Genomic DNA, 17,038 nt, shown 5'->3' with positions numbered 1-17,038 from the left:
GTGACAGAAGGTGCTAAATAGTTAACAGCATTCCCAGGTTCTCCTTGCTCTGAATCTTGCCTTGAGCGCTCTTCTCGAAGATCAGACCAAGCCAGGCATCCATATGGACTCATGACGAGCATGATTACTTGTATTTTTTATTATGAATATTTTAATGTGGGTGATTTAAAAAGTAACACTATATACTGTCCCTCCAGAATCAAGAACTGTTAATATTTGTCATATTTGTTTTAAATATTTTTTAAACATGAAAGCATTTCAAAGTCCCCCTTTTATCTTTCCCTTTGCCCTGGCCCCAGAGCAGCCACTATCTTGAATCTGAAAAGTGTTTGTTCTGTCAATATTTATGTAATTTTATTACATATTATATGTAATATAATATGTAATATTATATACACACAATGATAGCTCATATCATCTTCATGTGGCTTTTAATTTCTAGAAATATTAACAGTATCTTACATATCATGCTTATTTAAATTATATGCAGAGTACATCATGCAAAATGCCAGGCTGGATGAATCACTCTGGAATTAAGATTGCTGAGAGAAATATCAATAACTTCAGATATGCAGATGACACCACCTTAATGGCAGAAAGTGAAGAGGAACTAAAGAGCCTCTTGATGAAAGTGAAAGAGGAGAGTGAAAAAGTTGGCTTAAAGCTCAACATTCAGAAAACGAAGATCATGGCATCCGGTCCCATCACTTCACGGGAAATAGATGGGGAAACAGTGGAAACAGTGTCAGACTTTACTTTTCTGGGCTCCAAAATCACTGCAGATGGTGACTGCAGCCATGAAATTAAAAGACATTTGCTCTTTGGAAGGAAAGCTATGACAAACCTAGAAAGCATATTAAAAACCAGAGACATCACTTTGCCAACAAAGGTCCATATAGTCAAAGCTATGGTTTTTTCCAGTAGTCATGTACTAATGTGAGAACTGGACCATAACAAAGGCTGAGTGCCAAAGAATTGATGCTTTCAAACCATGATGCTGGAGAAGACTCCTGAGAGTCCCTTGGACAGCAAAGAGATTAAAGCAGTCAATCCTAAAGGAAATCAACCTGAATATTCATTGGAAGGACCAATGCTGAAGCTGAAACTCCAATACTCTGGCTAGTTGATACAAAGAGCCAACTCATTGGAAAAGATCCTGATGTCGGGAAAGATTGAAGGCAGAGCAGGAGGAGAAGAGGGTTATAGAGGATGAGATGGTTGGATGGCATCATCGACTTAATGGACATGAGTTTGAGCAAACTCCAGAAGATAGAGAAGGACAGGGAAGCCTGGCATGCTGCAGTCCATGGAGTTGCAAAGAGTAGGACACAACTGAGCAACTGAACAACAACACATATCATTTTATACTCAACTTTGGTTCTGAGTCCTATTTCTTTAATGGAAGATAGTTGATTTACAATATTGTATTAGTTTCCAGTGTACAAAAAGTAATTCCATTTGACATATATATATACACATATGTATATATATTTTTCTTTTTCATATTCTTTTCCATTATAGGTTATTACAAGATATTGAATATAATTCCCTGTGGTATATAGTAGCTCCTTGCTGTTTATCTATTTTATATATAGTAGGGTGTATCTGTTAATCCCAAACTCCTAATTTATCCCTCTCCCTGCTAAGTTCTATATTGATATATAAAACCTTGTGCATGCATTACAACTATTGCATAGTGTTCCACTATATGACTATATCACAATCTATCTACCCTGTTGATGGGCATTTAATATGCTTCTGAATTTTTTATTTTACAAACAAAGCTACAAAAAAAACACTTTTGTGCATGTGTGCAGCCATTACTTTGATAATCATAAAAATGTCTGCTTTTATGCAAGACAGAAACACTGTCATAAGGTTACAAAGACATGCACAGGATAGGTGAACAATAAGAATTTCCCTCTGACTGTTTACTGTAGAGAAACAATGGGCTGAGAGTAGAGGAAGATCTAAAGGTGATCCAAGAAAAGGCATTGCCTGTGACATCTTCATAGAGGCTATTAGGAAAACAGAAGTATTTCCCATCCCAAAGCCACACTCCTGACACACCCAGAGGCAAACCTCTGTACACTGTGTACACCTGCCAGTTGGGCTGTTCTGGAGTGGAACAATGAGAGTGTTCCAAGAATAAGGACAAGGTGACGAGCAATGGACACAGAACTAAAAAGAGGGTGCAGACGCAGAAGTGGACATCAAAAGTAAGGACACAGAGCCAAACAGGGGCACAAGAGGAAGACCTATTAAAGACTTCAAAATATTATGCTGGACCAGGAAGCTAGGTCAGCCATCCTTTTATCTCTTGCTCTCCATTCTTTTGTTGTTGTTCTTAAAAATTTTAAAGGTAATATGTATATGCACACTGTTAAAACGTAAACAGTACAAAAAGGGTACAAAAAGACTCAAAAGTTGGTGAATTATGCCTGGGCAGGATGAAGCCAGAGGAAACTCTGATGGAGGTTCATAGCAGTCCTGCAGTAAAAAGTTAAGTCTTTCTCCTAAGTCTCATCTCCAGACTCAAGACCCTTACAGAGAAGCAGCTGAAATTACCAATTTCTTGTGTGTCCTCCCAGGGATATTTTATACACATTCTCTCTCTTTCTCTCTCAGTAAAAAAATTTCAAACAGTAAAAAAATTTTGCCTGCAATGCAAGAGACCCTGGTTCAGTCCCTGGGTCAGGAAGATCCCTTGGAGAAGGGAATGGCTACTCACTCCAGTATTTTTGCCTGAAGAATTCCATGGACAGAGGAGCCTAGGGGGCTACAGTCCGTGGGGTCACAAAGAATTGGACACAACTGAGTGACTAAGCATGATGGGATATTATATGGTTTTGGACCTTACTTTCCTCCCATATCATAGCAAGAAATTCATATTAATACACATAGATTTAAAAGATTTAACATTTTAAGATGTTTTTAATTTATTTGTTTATTTTTATTTTGGTTCTGCTGGGTCTTTGTAGCTGCGTGCAGGCTTTCTCTAGTTGCAGCAAGAAGGAACTATTCCCTAGTTGCAGTGCACATGCTTCTCACTGCGATGGCTTCTCTTGTTATGGAGCACAGGCTCTAGGGCATGCAGGCTTCAGCAGCTGCAGCACGTAGGGTTAGAAGTTTCGGCTCTCAGGTGATGACTCAGTAGCTATGGTGCACGGGCTTAGTTGTCCTACAGGATGTGGAATCTTCCTGGACCAGGGATCGAATCTATGTCTCCTGAATTGGCAGGCGGATTCTTAACCACTAGACCACTAGGAAAGACTTCGTGCCTCTATTCTTTTTAATGGTTGCATAAAATTCCATTGTATGAATGTACTACAACTTAATTAGTTCCCTACTGCGACATGTAGTGCCGGGAGCCGGCGAGAGACATTCCACTCGTGACAAAGGTCATGAGGAAGGAGGCTCGGCATACGCAAAGGCGGGATCGAGCCTCGGGAGTGCCCCCGGATATTCTCGAGCATCTACCCCCAAAAAACCAGAGTCTGCCTACTTTATTGCTTTGTGCTCTCACCTCTGACTTTACTGGGAGCTGTCCCCCGCCACCATCTCGCTCTCTCTGTCAAAGAGTTAACTTACAGCTTCAATTAATAAAGTTCCTGGGCAATTAGGAGTGTTTAAATCCAAACCCCTCAGATGGCTCTCTAACTCGCCTGACAAGTTTACCCGGACACCTACAGCTATGCATATGATTGTTTACAGTCTCCCAGCCTCAAGAGGCACAGGAAGCTTAAGATATTCAAATAGCTTAGAGCCTCTCAGAGAGTTAGAAACTGTCAGAATAAAACTAGTAAAAGATTTCATTGATGAGCCAATGTTTGTTGCCAAGTTTCCACATCCCCTGAATTGTATCCTTGAATGTGTATTAATTAATATAGTTGGTACGTAGAAAAAATAAGTAGTGGCCTTGGTGTTAGTAACTTTAGACACTTAAGGTAATAAATTCTTTCCTTTGTAAACCCATTACACATCCGCCCTATAAGAATGCAATTTTATCTTCGAAAGATGGCACCAAACCTTAAAATAATTACTCTTAGAGAAAATAAGTCTTTGTTGATAAGTCCTTGTCAAGAGTCATAAAATGTTAATAGGCCTTCTGGCCAGAAGATGATGTAAATCACCTAAACCATTTGTATACGATAAATTTGCAGGAAAGAAACCCTGGTTTTTGATAAGCATCAAAGACTGCTGACTTTGCATCCCCTATTATCCTCTATGTGTAACTTAGGGTATAAAAGCCCCTGTTGAAAATAAAGCTATGGGCCTTGCTCACCAACGCTTGGTCTCCCCATGTCATTCTTCCCTTTAACTTCCAGCTGAGTGTCCATCTGGAGCGCGGATATCCTCTGCGACCATTTATTTGCCTGGGCTTCTAAGACCCACTCGAGAAGGTGTCTAAGGTGGGGCACCTTCCGCTATTCGAGAGGGCGCCTGCGGCCTCCGTGGTCAGAGCTAACCTGGTGTCACGGGTTATACTGATTTTCCGTGTAAACCAAGCCACTCAGCTTCTTTTCTCCACTGAATTTTCCTACTGAGCTATCCTCATTCTATTACTCTTTTTTTTTTTAATTTTATTTTATTTTTAAACTTTACATAACTGTATTAGTTTTGCCAAATATCAAAATGAATCCGCCACAGGTATACATGTGTTCCCCATCCCGAACCCCCCTCCCTCCCCACTCCATCCCTCTGGGTCGTCCCAGTGCACCAGCCCCAAGCATCCAGTATCGTGCATCGAACCTGGACTGGCAACTCGTTTCATACATGATATTTTACATGTTTCAATGCCATTCTCCCAAATCTTCCCACCTTTATTATCTCTAATTAACATATAAATAGTCGCCTAGGCCGTCTCTCCTTCGAATACCCTGGATCAGCCGGGGCTGGACCTCGGCAATGTAGGTCATTCTAACATTTCCCAATCAGAAATACTGCTATATTGAATAGTCTGGAATATTTCAATGACCACAAATTTTATCTGTAAGATAAAAATTCTGGCAGTGCATTTGCTTAAGTTGGTATAAGTGACACTTTATACCCTAATGGTAACGGTAATCATGTCCGACTCTGTGATCCCACGGACTGTAGCCCACCAGGTTCTTCTGTCCATGGGATTATCCCAGCAAGAATACTAGAGTAGGTTGCCATTTCCTTCTCCAGGGGATCTTCCTGACCCAGGGATCAAACTCTAGTCTCCTACGGCTCCTGCATTGGCAGGCAAATTGTTTACCACTGAGCCACCTATACCCTAATACCTAGTTTCAAATTTCCCATCCCTGAGGCTTTAAAGCGATACATTAGATTCCACCAGAGTCTCAGGGACAATTTGTAAATGTCTGCCAGATGAGACTGAGGAATACTTGAGCCAAGTCAAGGTAACTGGAGGATAATCTCTGGAAGGCTTGATGGTAACCTGAGCACTGGGAAAGAAAATCCATCTAATCAACGGTATTAGCCAAACTGAAGAAAGAATGTGTTAACAGGATGAGAGAGGTCATTACAAAACCCAGAAGGAGGAGCCAAACAGCAAAACTAGGCAGTGTTTATCTCTGAAGAGAGAGAGATACTTAATCTAATGAACAGGCACCAGAGAAGCATGTTCAAACAGGTTTCTCCAAGGCCTAGATGAAATTTTTTCCCATGCAATTCTATGCTTTAGTTCTGTACACCAGGCAATCCATTAAAGCAGTTACTAATTTCTTTCCCTAGGTACCTGGATTCTAGGAAGAGGTTAAGCCTATTAAAGAGGGCCACATACTTTTTGATATCTCTGCCATTAATAGGTCAGGTCTCCATCTTCTCTAGGTTCTGGGTGTGCTCTGTAACTGCTCTGATGGGTAGAATACAGCAAAGATGATGCTATGCCAGTTTCCAGACAGAGACTTTAAGAAACTGGCAACTTCCACTTTCATCTCTTGGAATTTCCACTCTGGGGGAAACCAGCACCCTGGAAGAAATCTTGACTATCCAGAGACCCACCATGCTGTGAGGAAGTCCCAGGCTAGCTATGTGGAGAAAGAGACACTCAGCCATTTTGGTCAAACCAGTCCAGGCACCCAACATGCAACTGAAGACGCCATTTTGGAAATTCCAGCCTCAGCATATGTGACATGGAGAAAAGTTAAGGAAACCAGCTAAAAGTCAGACCTGAGGCCCAAATATATGGCCCTACTTGATCCATCTCAGACATCTTCACCCATTCAAACTAAAGCTCCACTCCACTGTGAGGCAGAGATAAGCCATTTCTGATACGCACTACCCAAATTCCTGACCCACAAAATCATGAGGAGAATAACAAACTGTTGCTTTAAGCTGCTAAGTTTGGGGATAGTTTGACAGGTAGGAGTAACTAGAATAGGGGGCTTCTGTGTGATGAAGTATAAGATCCCTGGAGGGCTAAGTCTTGTAAATAAATACTCCAATCCACAATTTCTTTCTGTGGGTTTGGCCAATGGGGGTCAGTCCCCAATAGTCTACCCATGCTGAATGAACTGACAAAATTTAGTTTCTGAACCTGCAAAGCTAAAACCTGAAGGGCCAGTCTTGATCAATATGCCCATCTCCATCATCGTCTGTTTTTCACTCTATCTTATGTCAAACAATTCAGATTAGGGAGCTGAGAAGAGTCTCACAAAGTTTACCACCAGATGTAGCTACTGCTGAGTACCACTCACAGCCTTTTGACTGGTACATGAAATGTATTTATTTATCAAACATTACCAAGAACCTCCCCTGTACCCAGAACTGTGCCTGGTGCTGGCGGGACACAGAGCTGGGAAAAACATAGGCCCATCCCTTGGAACTTCACACCCCAGTCTCTAAGCCACATAAATAGGCAATGATAAGAAACAAATGCATTTAGGGGACTTGCCCGGTGGTCCAGTGGCTATGACTTTGTGCTCATAAGGCAGGGAGCCTGGGTTCAATCCCTGGTCATGGAACTAGATCCCACATGCCACAACAAAGAATTAGAATGCTGCGACTAAAGACCTGCATGCCACAACTAAAGATCCCACATGCTGCAATGAAGATCAAAGATCCCATGAGCTGCAACTAAGACCCAGCACAGTCAAATAAATAAATAAACATTAAAAAGAAAAGAAAGAAATACATGCACTTAAATATATAGCAAACCTAAAAGGAGAAAAAGATAGCAATACAGTAGGAGACAGAAAATCCACTTCATCATCCAGACAGAAAATCAATACAGAAACATTGACTTTAAATGACACATTAGGTCAGATGAACTTAACAGATCTACACAGAACATTCCACCCAAAAGCGACAACATACATGTTCTTTTCAAGCAAATATGTAACATTCTCCGGTATAGATCAAATGTTAGGCCACAACAGAAATCTTAATAAATTTAAGAAGACTGAAATCCAATCAGGCATCTTTTCCCACATAATAGAATGACTAGAAATCAACTGCAAGAAGAAATCTGGACAATTCACAAATACTGGTTAAAGAGATAAAACAACATGGAGATTGTGGAGATTAAACAACATGCTACAGAAACTACTAAGTCAAAGAAGAAATCAAAAGAGAAATTAAAATAACTAAAGATGAGTGAAAATGGAAAATACAACATACCAAAACTTAAAGGAAGGGGTGCCTAGGTAAAGGAGGCTGGGGATGCAAATGTTTGCTTGAGATATTTAAGGATGATTCCCCAGGTCCTGTGGGGATTCCTGAGCAAGTGAACAACTTATCAAACATGCTTTTAGGGGCACTGACGTGGCAGTGGTGTGTGGGTAGATTGTTGGGGCAGATCAAACAACAATGGAGACCAAGCAGGAGGGAACACCCAGACATCATCCCTTTCCAGAGTCACTATGGGGCTGCCCATGCTGCCAGCCAAGATGCAGACAAGCAAGGAGGTTGACATGGTGATGAAGCTGCTGAACATGGGAATGATATCCTCTGTGTTGGGCAGAACAAAGCCTACTGGGTTCAAAAGGTCACAGATCATCTGGCCTTTGATGTTAATGTCCAGTAGAAGGTGGGAACAAGCTTTGCAGAAAGGGTGCAAAGAGTGGTAAAAGCCAAAATTGATGGCAGGCAGCAAAAACTGTTTCAAGAAGGACGTTCACAGCAATAAATGCTTACATTAAGAAATAAGAATGATGTAAAAAAAGAAGAAAAAACAAAACAAAACAAGGAAGGTCTCACACAACATAATGTTATACCTCATGAACTAGAAAAAAGAAGGACAAACTAACCTCAAAGTTACAGAAGGAAAAAACGAAGATCTAAAAGAAAGAAATAGAGACTAAAAAGACAACAGAAAAGATCAGTGAAACTAACAGCTGGCTTTTTAAAAAGCCAAACAAAATAGACAAACCTTTAGCTAGACTCACAAAGGAAAAAAGAGAAGAGAACTCAGATAAATAAAATCAGAAATGAAAGAGGAGGCATTACAACTGAACTATAGAAATACAAAGGATCACAAGAGACTATTGTGAACAACTAAATGCCAACAAATTGAATAACCTAGAAGGGATGGATAAATTCCTAGAAACACACATCATACCAAAATTGAAACAAGAAAAATAGAAAATCTGAGCAGATCAGTAAAAAGATTGAATCAGTCATCAAAACTCTTAACAAACAAAAGTCAAAGATCAGATGGCTTCACTGGGGAATTCTACCAAGCATTTAAGGAAGAATTAATACCAAACTTTTCCCCAAAAGTGGGGGAGGGGAGGAGGGAACACTTTCAAACTCATTTTATGATGCTGAAATTTGCCTAATACTAAAACCAGACAAGGACACTACAAGAAAAGAAAATTACAGGCCAGTATTCTTGATGATTATAAATGAAAAAATCTTCACCAAAATATTAGCAAACCAAATTTAACAACATATTAAAAAAAAAAAAAAAAACATTCTCCCTGATCAAGATGGATTTATTTCAGGGATGCAAGGATGGTTGAACAGCAAATCAATGAATGTAACAACACATTAACAAAATGAAGGATAAAAATCATAGGGTCATCTCAACAGATAGAGAAAAAAACATTTGACAAAATTCCACATTCGTTTACAATAAAAATGCTAACAAAATTGGATACAGAGAGAATGTACTGTTAACATAGGAGTTCTCATGAGAGTCCCTTGAACTGCAAGGAAATCAAACCAGTCAATCCTAAAGGAAATCAGTCCTGAACATTCATTAGGAGGACCGATGCTGAAGCTGAAGCTCCAATACTTTGGCTACGATATGAAGAACTGACTCATTGGAAAAGACCCTGATGCTGGGAAAGATTGAAGGCAGGAGGAGAAGGGGACAACAGAGGATGAGATGGTTGGATGGCATCACCGACTCAATGGACATGAGTTTGAATAAGCTCTGGGAGTTGGTGCTGGACAGGGAAGCCTGGCAAGCTGCAGTCCATGCGGTCACAGAGTTGGATACGACTGAGTGACTGAACTGAACTGTTAACATAATAAAGCTTATATGTAACACGTCCATGGCTAATATCATAGTCAACTGAAAAGCTGAAAGCTTTCCCTGTAAGATCAGGAACAAGACGGATGCCCACTCTTGCCACTTTTATTCAACATGGCATTGGAAGTCCTAGACAGAGCAATTAGGCAAGAAAAAAAGAAGGTATCCAAATCAGAAAAGAAGTAAAACTATCACTATTTGACGATGACCTGATATTATATACAGAAAACCCCAAAGACTCTACCAAAACAACTATTAGAAGAAATAACTGAATCCAGTAAAGCTTCAGGATAAAAAATCAAAATACAAAAATCAGTTGAATTTCTATAAGCTAATAACAAACAACCAGAAAGAGAAATTAAGAAAATACTCTCATTTACAGTCGTATCAAGAAAAATAAAATATCCTGGAAACCTGTTCACTGAAAATTATGACATTGAAGAAAGAGATTAAAGAAGACAAGTGGGAAGATATTCCATGCTCATGGATTGGAAAAACTAGTATTATTAAAGTGTCCATACTATCCAAAACAATCTACAGATTCATTGCAATTCCTACTAAAATTCCAATGACATTTTTCACAGAAATAGAACAAACAGTCCTAAAGTTTACATGTAATTAAAAATGACCCTGAATATTCAAAGCAATCTTGAGAAAGAAGAACAAAGCTGGAGGGTTTGTGTCCTGATTTCAAAGTATATTACAAAGCTATTATGCCAATAGGTATTGGCATAAACACATATACACAGATTAGTGGAAGAATAGAGAGCCTAGAAATAAGCCCATATATATATATATATATATATATATATATATATATCATAAATTATTTATGATGAGGGAGTAAAGAATATATAATAGGACAACCTCCTCAATAAATGGTTTTGGGAAAACTGGATAGCCACATGCAAAAGATTACTATCTTACACTATACACAAAACTTAACCCAAAATGGATTAAAGATTTGAACATAAAATCTGAAACCATAAATATCCCAGAAGAAAACACAGGTGGTAAGCTACTTGATGTTAGCCTTGCTGATGATTATTTTTGGATTTGACAGCAAAAGCAAAGGTAATAAAAACAAAAATAAACAAGTTGGACTACATTAAACCAGATAACTTCTGCACAGCAAAGGAGACCATCAACAAAATGAAAAGACAACCTACCAAATGGGATAAAATATTTGCAAATCATATATCTGATAGGAGTTAACATCCAAATACATGAAGAACTCAAACAATTCAATAGTAAAACAAACAAAATCCAATTAAAATATGGGCAGAGGATCTGAATTGACATTTTTCCTTAAAAGACATACAGATGGCCAACAGGTAAGAGAAAAGGTACTCATCATCACTAATCATCAGGGAAATACAAATTAAATCTTTAATGAGATATCAACTTGTACCTATCAGAATGGCTCAAAGACAAAAAAAAAAAAAAAAAAAAGCGCTGGGAAGGATGTGGAGAGAAGGGAATTCTTGTGCACTGTTGGTAAGACTGTAAATTGGTGCAGCTACTATGGAAAACAGTATGGAGGTTTCTCAAAAAATTAGAAATAAAACTATGATATGATCCAGTGGTTCTACTTCTCGGTATTTATCCAAAGAAAATGAAAACACTATATACCTCAATGTTCACTGCAGCAGTATTTACAATAGGCAAGACATAGAAGCATAGACACATCCTAAGTGTTGATCAGTGGATAAATGACTAAATAAAATGTCACATACACACACACACAGAGGAATATTATTCAGCCATAAAAAAACAAGGAAATCTTGCCATTTACAACATGGATATACTTGAAGGGATTATGCTAAATGAAATGTCAGACAGAGAAAAGCAAATACTGAATGATCTCATGTATATGTGGAATCTAAAATCGAAACAAACTAGAACAAAACTCAAACATACAGAAAACCCATCACCATCGGTTGCCAGAGGTAAGGGATGGGAGGAGGGCAAGATGGATAAAGGTGGTCAAAAAGTACAAACTTTCAGTTATAAAATAAGTAAGTGGGGATTACAGGACTACCTCCCAGGGTGTAACACACAGGACGGTGACTATGACAGTACCATATGTATATTTGAAAGTTGCTGAAAGAGTAAATCTCAAAGTGCTTCTCACAGGAAAAAAAATTTTCTTAAGTATATACATATATAAAAAAGATGATGCATGAAATGACAAATATGTACAGGAAGCATTAGGGAGACAGAAGAGGGGTCACCAACCCAGGCAGTCCACAATCAGAGCTACAGAATAGACAGTTGACCTTATCATTCTCAGGGTCCACACCTTTGAAAGATATCAATTTGTTGTAAATTTACATATAAATTTAAGATATGTTCACATTTCACTTTTTCAACACTCTTTCTCATTATTTTAGTTAGAAAAGAGAAGGGAACTGGCATTTATGCACTTGCATGATTCTCACATGTCTCAATTCCCAGTCCGACCCCTTAAAGTCCTACAATGCTTCCCTAAGCTGATTTTATTAATTTTATGTGTAATATGCAGTTTTGGACGACTGATGGTGCAGGGGACATTATGGTCGGCTACCCTTATCTCAGTTCCACTCCTCCTCCTATGCAGTCGACACCTATTTAGGTGGCAGGGATCCCAGCCCCAGCTCTAGGAGTGAGCCTGCATGAGTCTAAGCTATAGCACACCTTTGGCCACTATGATGGGTTCAGGAATGGGCGATTAACCCGGGCCAATCAACTAAGTTCTGTGAGACAGCAGAGCCAAGAGAACTTCAGAAGACCAAAATGGTGGGTTGCATGGTCTCATGAATACCTGGAGCAAAATATACCTGATGGGCACACAATTATTAGACTTTTCTAATAGGAACCAATAAAGCTGGTTTATAGTTTAAAACCGTGAGAATGGCAACCAAACAGATCTGAACTGATAAAAAGTGAGTCACTGGAAGCATCCTCTTCCTCAAAAAAAGGGTATTAATGGGCTTTTAAGGATGTGCAGCCCTCCACTCTATACTAACTCACACCAGCTACACAGCGGAGGAGTTAATATATTGCCCATGGAGCAGCCCAGGTTCACGTGACTCCAGATCTTTGAAATACAAAGGCTAGAGCCAGGAGGCTCTGCAAAATTAGAGTCCTGATCTCTCCTTTAAAAGGCCACGCATTTCTGGCTTTCTCCTGCTTCGTCTTCCACTTTCTAGGGCAGTCGAGAATTTCTTTGGTAGTTACTGCTATAGAGATAATCCTGAGGAAAGCTTTCCAGTAAACTTTCCCTAAGAAATGGTAAGAAGTCTTAGAACCCACCCTTGGGGCATCCTCTGGGTTGCTCACATTTCTAGAGGTTAAATCAAGCAGGAGAAGCTCTTAGGACTTTGGTTTCTTGGCTTACTTGGTTTCTTGGAGCGGAGCACACAGCAAATGATTTTTTTTTAACCATCTCTGAGTGCATTGTGACCTGCCCACCATATCTCAAAAACATGAACCCAACAGAGAAGATCCCAGGGGAGATGGCAGTGGCCCAGCCAGGTGCAGAGAAATTGTTCAGTATGGACTTTCAAAGCCTCACAGTCATTTTCTCTCTCATTGTTAACTCTCAGTCCAGTTTCCGGAGGGGGAGGGGAAGTGGTTACTCAAATACTGCCATTTCTATTGCTATCGGAGGCTCTCTCTGCTTCTCTTGCCCAATCCATCCCATGGCACATAACTGGGCAGTGTCCCTTGGAAGCCATCTTCTCCCCATGCCTGCTCAAGAGCCCACCATGACCCCTCAGAGGAACCCCCAGGACCCGCAGTCTGGCCTTCAAGGCCCTCCTCAAAGGCCTGTCATATCCCAAGTCCCCACAGTTCCTCCTCATTTTTTACTACTGCCCAGCACAGCCACTAGGTGACCAATCAGTTCATCAGCCCAGCCCAAGGGCTGTCGATGCTTCTTGTCAACCACTGATAACCTCACATGTGCCTGGATGGCACAGTCTAATCAAAGGTCCCACTTCTCCCCCATCCCCAGACTGGCTTCTCCTCCCAGGGCACTCAGGTCTTTCTGAAATTAGTTGATTACTGATTTGTTTACTCCGACTCATTGGAAAAGACCCTGATGCTGGGAAAGACTGAAGGCAAGAGAAGGGGATGACAGAGGATGAGATGGTTGGATGGCATCACTGACTCAATGGACATCATGAGTTTGAGCAAACTCCAGGAGCTGGTGAACGACAGGGAAGCTTGGCGTATTGCAGTTCATGGGGTGGCAGAGTCAGACACCACTTAATGACTGAACAACAACAATCCCCCTCTTCCCCAAAAGGAGCATTTAACCCGCATGTGGGTATTGGCCATAATTTATTGAAGCTCAGTTCTTAGAAAAGTTCCCGGGGCAGAGTGGGTGCGTTAATATTTAATAGTTCTCAGGAAGACAGATCCCACGTGAATCTCTTCGGTTCACTTCCTAAAACCTCTCCAACTTAACCAACATTGGGTTTTCCAGTCTCTGTCCATTGACAGTGGGCTATCCATCCGTGCCTCATAACAGTGTTCCACCGGATAAACCTCTCACTGGATATTGATTTCTTAATAACAAAAATGTGCCTTTTCATTAATGTCTATGATTTTGCTTTCACTCTTTTAAGCAATGACATCTTTCTTTCCACTAAGGGCAAATTTACCCTGCAAATTGCCAAACCTCTGCAATCCTCCAGAAACCACTTCCTTTGAAAGAAGTCTGGTAGGGATATCACCACAGAAAAAGTGGTTCTATAACATCCCGCAGCTTGCACACTTGCAACTGCTATTCTATTACCAAGACAGTTCCCTTCTCTCCCAACCTCTATCCAATTTAATCCTAGCCTCCCGACGTATCTCCTACCTGTGCCCTACGGCTTCATGCCCTTCCTTGACTTGTTTGTTCATTTCAACTCAGAACCGCTACACACGTCCAGGGTTATGACCACAGCCCCAGTCGGTCCGGGCTACGTTCTCCTGATGTCCTCCACTTTTTGTTCATTGTCTCCTCATCCCCAGCCTCTCTGTCCCGGTGCTCACCGCATCCCTTTGACGCGAGCCCCACACCACCGCCACCACCCTCGCTCGGTTACCTGGAGCTGGTGCAAATGCAGAACGTAGCCTTGCACCAACAGCTGGAATAAGAGGCGCAGCTGCCCTGGCCCTGAAATCTCGTCCAGGCTCCGCAGCCTCCGATCGCCAGGCCCGGTTCCGGGAGCCTCAGCCGCCTGGGCCGCAGGGAGGGCGGAGGGGATCGCCGCCTTGGCTCTGGCCCCGTACGAGCCGAGGCCAGGGAGTGCCGCCCGCGTCCCCAGCAGCGCCCATCGCAGCCTCGCGGAGCCCAGAGCGCCCATTCGGTTCATGGCTCGCCCCGCCGCGCCTTTGGCTCTCGAGCCAGAGCGCCTGGACTTTGCCCAGAGACAGAACAGCAGGGGCGGGTTCAAGGGTACCGGTGGCCCAGGGCGTGCCGGACTAAGGCGGGCCCTTATTGTTCCCTTTTCCTCGCGGTCTTCAGTCCCTCCAGATATGACCTAAGGGACTCACAGAAGTCACCCTTTCCAACTGGAAGCCTCCTGGCTCGGGAAGGGGCCGGACAACCCCAAGGCAGAAGATGCACGGGGGACTTAGGGGAGCCCGACGGAGCTCTAACGATGGCCGCCCCTTCCGCGACTGCCCATCTCGCACTTCCGCGAGCTCTCGAGGAGAACTCGAAGTTCGCTTGGTCTCAACTCCGGCGAGGAGTGCAGCGAAGTTCTGGACAACCCCGGAGCCCTCCAAGGCCGCGAGGCCCCACCCAGGGAGACCGGCCTTCGCTTGTCCTGCGGGCTGGCCTCCTCTCTTCCCAGGGGCCAAATGGAGCCGGCCGCTGGCTTTTTCCAAATAGTCCCCGGGGATTAATCCCGGAGTCCGAGCGCTGAGCAAGAAAGAGGGGGGAAAAAAAAAAAAAATCCTCCAAAGGAAAAACAAAATCCCAGAAAACCTGATCCTGTATCCAGGGTAGTCTGATTCTTTGGAGGGAGGAAGCCAAAGTAACTAATTTAAGTATTAGGGTTTTTTTGTTGTTTTTTTTTTAAATGCAATTCTACCCCCTCTCCCACCCCATCACCCACTCACTCCCTTGTCAGCTGAGGCAGGATTTTTCAAAAGGCAAATTGAGATTACCGGGTTGAGATTACGTTTAGTGAATGTGACCAAAATGAACTTTTAATAAGATGGAAAAGAATAAAATAGAACAGAAAATATTTCAAGAAGGAGAAGAATTATTTCATGAAATCTCCGTTTCATATATGTATATTCGAAGTACAAGTTTCGAAATGTTAAAAACATGACTCATACACATATAAGATAAACAAGGAGCCAAAGTGTACTCAACCCATTAGAGGTTGAACCAGCAGGAGGATAAAGTTTGTTCTAAGAGCATTTGAAGAACTGGTTATTTATAGGCAGGCAGAGGCAGTAATGGCCTGTTAAGATCAAGAGGGCGAAAATTAGATTGATGGCTCATGTAGCTAGTTGTGGGTTTCTTTTTATTTATCCCCTTAGCGGGTCATAGAGTTTCTTGACTCTGTGACTGAATATCTTTCATTAGTTCTGGAAGTTTTCAGACTTTCCAACTTTCCTTCTACCCCATTTACTTTTCTCCTCTCCTTCTAGGACTTCAAATTATATGTTAGACTTTCTAAATGTATCCTCCGGGTATCTTACCCTCTCTTCTGTACTGTTCTATCATTTAGTCTCTTCTAGCTCATTAATTCTCTCTTCAGCTGTGTCTATGTTAAATCCATCCATTGAATTTTAAATTTCTATTATTGTATTTTTCAGTTTTCAATTTTGATTAGTTTTCTTAAATCTATTTTTTTAATATTTCTAATTTTGTACCAAATTCTTAATTTTATTTTTTCTTATCCCCTTTACTTTTGTAAGCATAGTTACAAAAGTTCTAAGGATTATGACCAATAACTCCAATATATGGAAGCTATGTGGAACAATTTCTATTGTCCATTATTTCTGGTGGTTTTGTGTATATTGTCAGGTTTCTTCCTGGGCCTGATTTCTTTTGATTGTGTGTTCATTCAGAAAATGTATTCTTTAAGTTTCTGGTGGAACAAATTTGAAGCTTAGGATGATTTCATTTTCCTCGCAGAAGATTTACTTTTGTTTATTGACAGTTGCCTAAAGGCAACCACAATCCAGAATCACCAGAATTCCAGTTTCAAGGAAATGAGATGCTTTGAAGCTGTACTGCTGTCCTTTAGAAGGCTAGTGTATTTCCGGTCCTTAATCCTTTTGGGTTATGGACTTCAGTTATACTTCAGATAGCCCCATGAATCTAAACCACTCAGCTTCTCAGCTTCTTTTTCTGAAAATGGGAAATACTACTTTGAGGAACGGGCTTCCCCAGTTGCTCAGTGGTAAAGAATCTGCCTGCCAATGCAGGACACTTGAATTCAAGCAGGAGATGTGGGTTCCATCCCTGGGTCAGGAAGATCCCCTGGAGGAGGGCATGGCAACCCACTCCAGTATTTTCGCCTGGATAATCCCATGGACAGAGGAACTTGGTGGGCTACAGTCCATGGGGTCACAAAG

The 17,038-nt window shown here is 41.3% G+C and overlaps 1 protein-coding gene across 1 annotated transcript in view; it reads right to left on the bottom strand.

The window, feature by feature from the left end:
• LOC129646770 (sterol 26-hydroxylase, mitochondrial) overlaps positions 1-15,300 on the bottom strand; it is a 43,466-nt gene extending 28,166 nt beyond the window's left edge. Inside the window, exon 1 of the mRNA XM_055573497.1 lies at positions 14,545-15,300. Within this exon, the coding sequence (XP_055429472.1) occupies positions 14,545-14,814 (270 nt within the window). The 5' untranslated portion in view covers positions 14,815-15,300. The remainder of the gene's footprint in view (positions 1-14,544) is intronic.
• Between the last annotated feature and the right edge of the window lie 1,738 nt (positions 15,301-17,038).

This window comes from Bubalus kerabau, chromosome 3 (assembly GCF_029407905.1).
Source record: "Bubalus kerabau isolate K-KA32 ecotype Philippines breed swamp buffalo chromosome 3, PCC_UOA_SB_1v2, whole genome shotgun sequence".
Taxonomy (NCBI): Eukaryota; Metazoa; Chordata; class Mammalia; order Artiodactyla; family Bovidae; genus Bubalus; species Bubalus kerabau.
The sequence above is the reverse complement of the archived record's forward strand: the minus strand, read 5'-3'. Positions and strand labels throughout refer to the sequence as shown.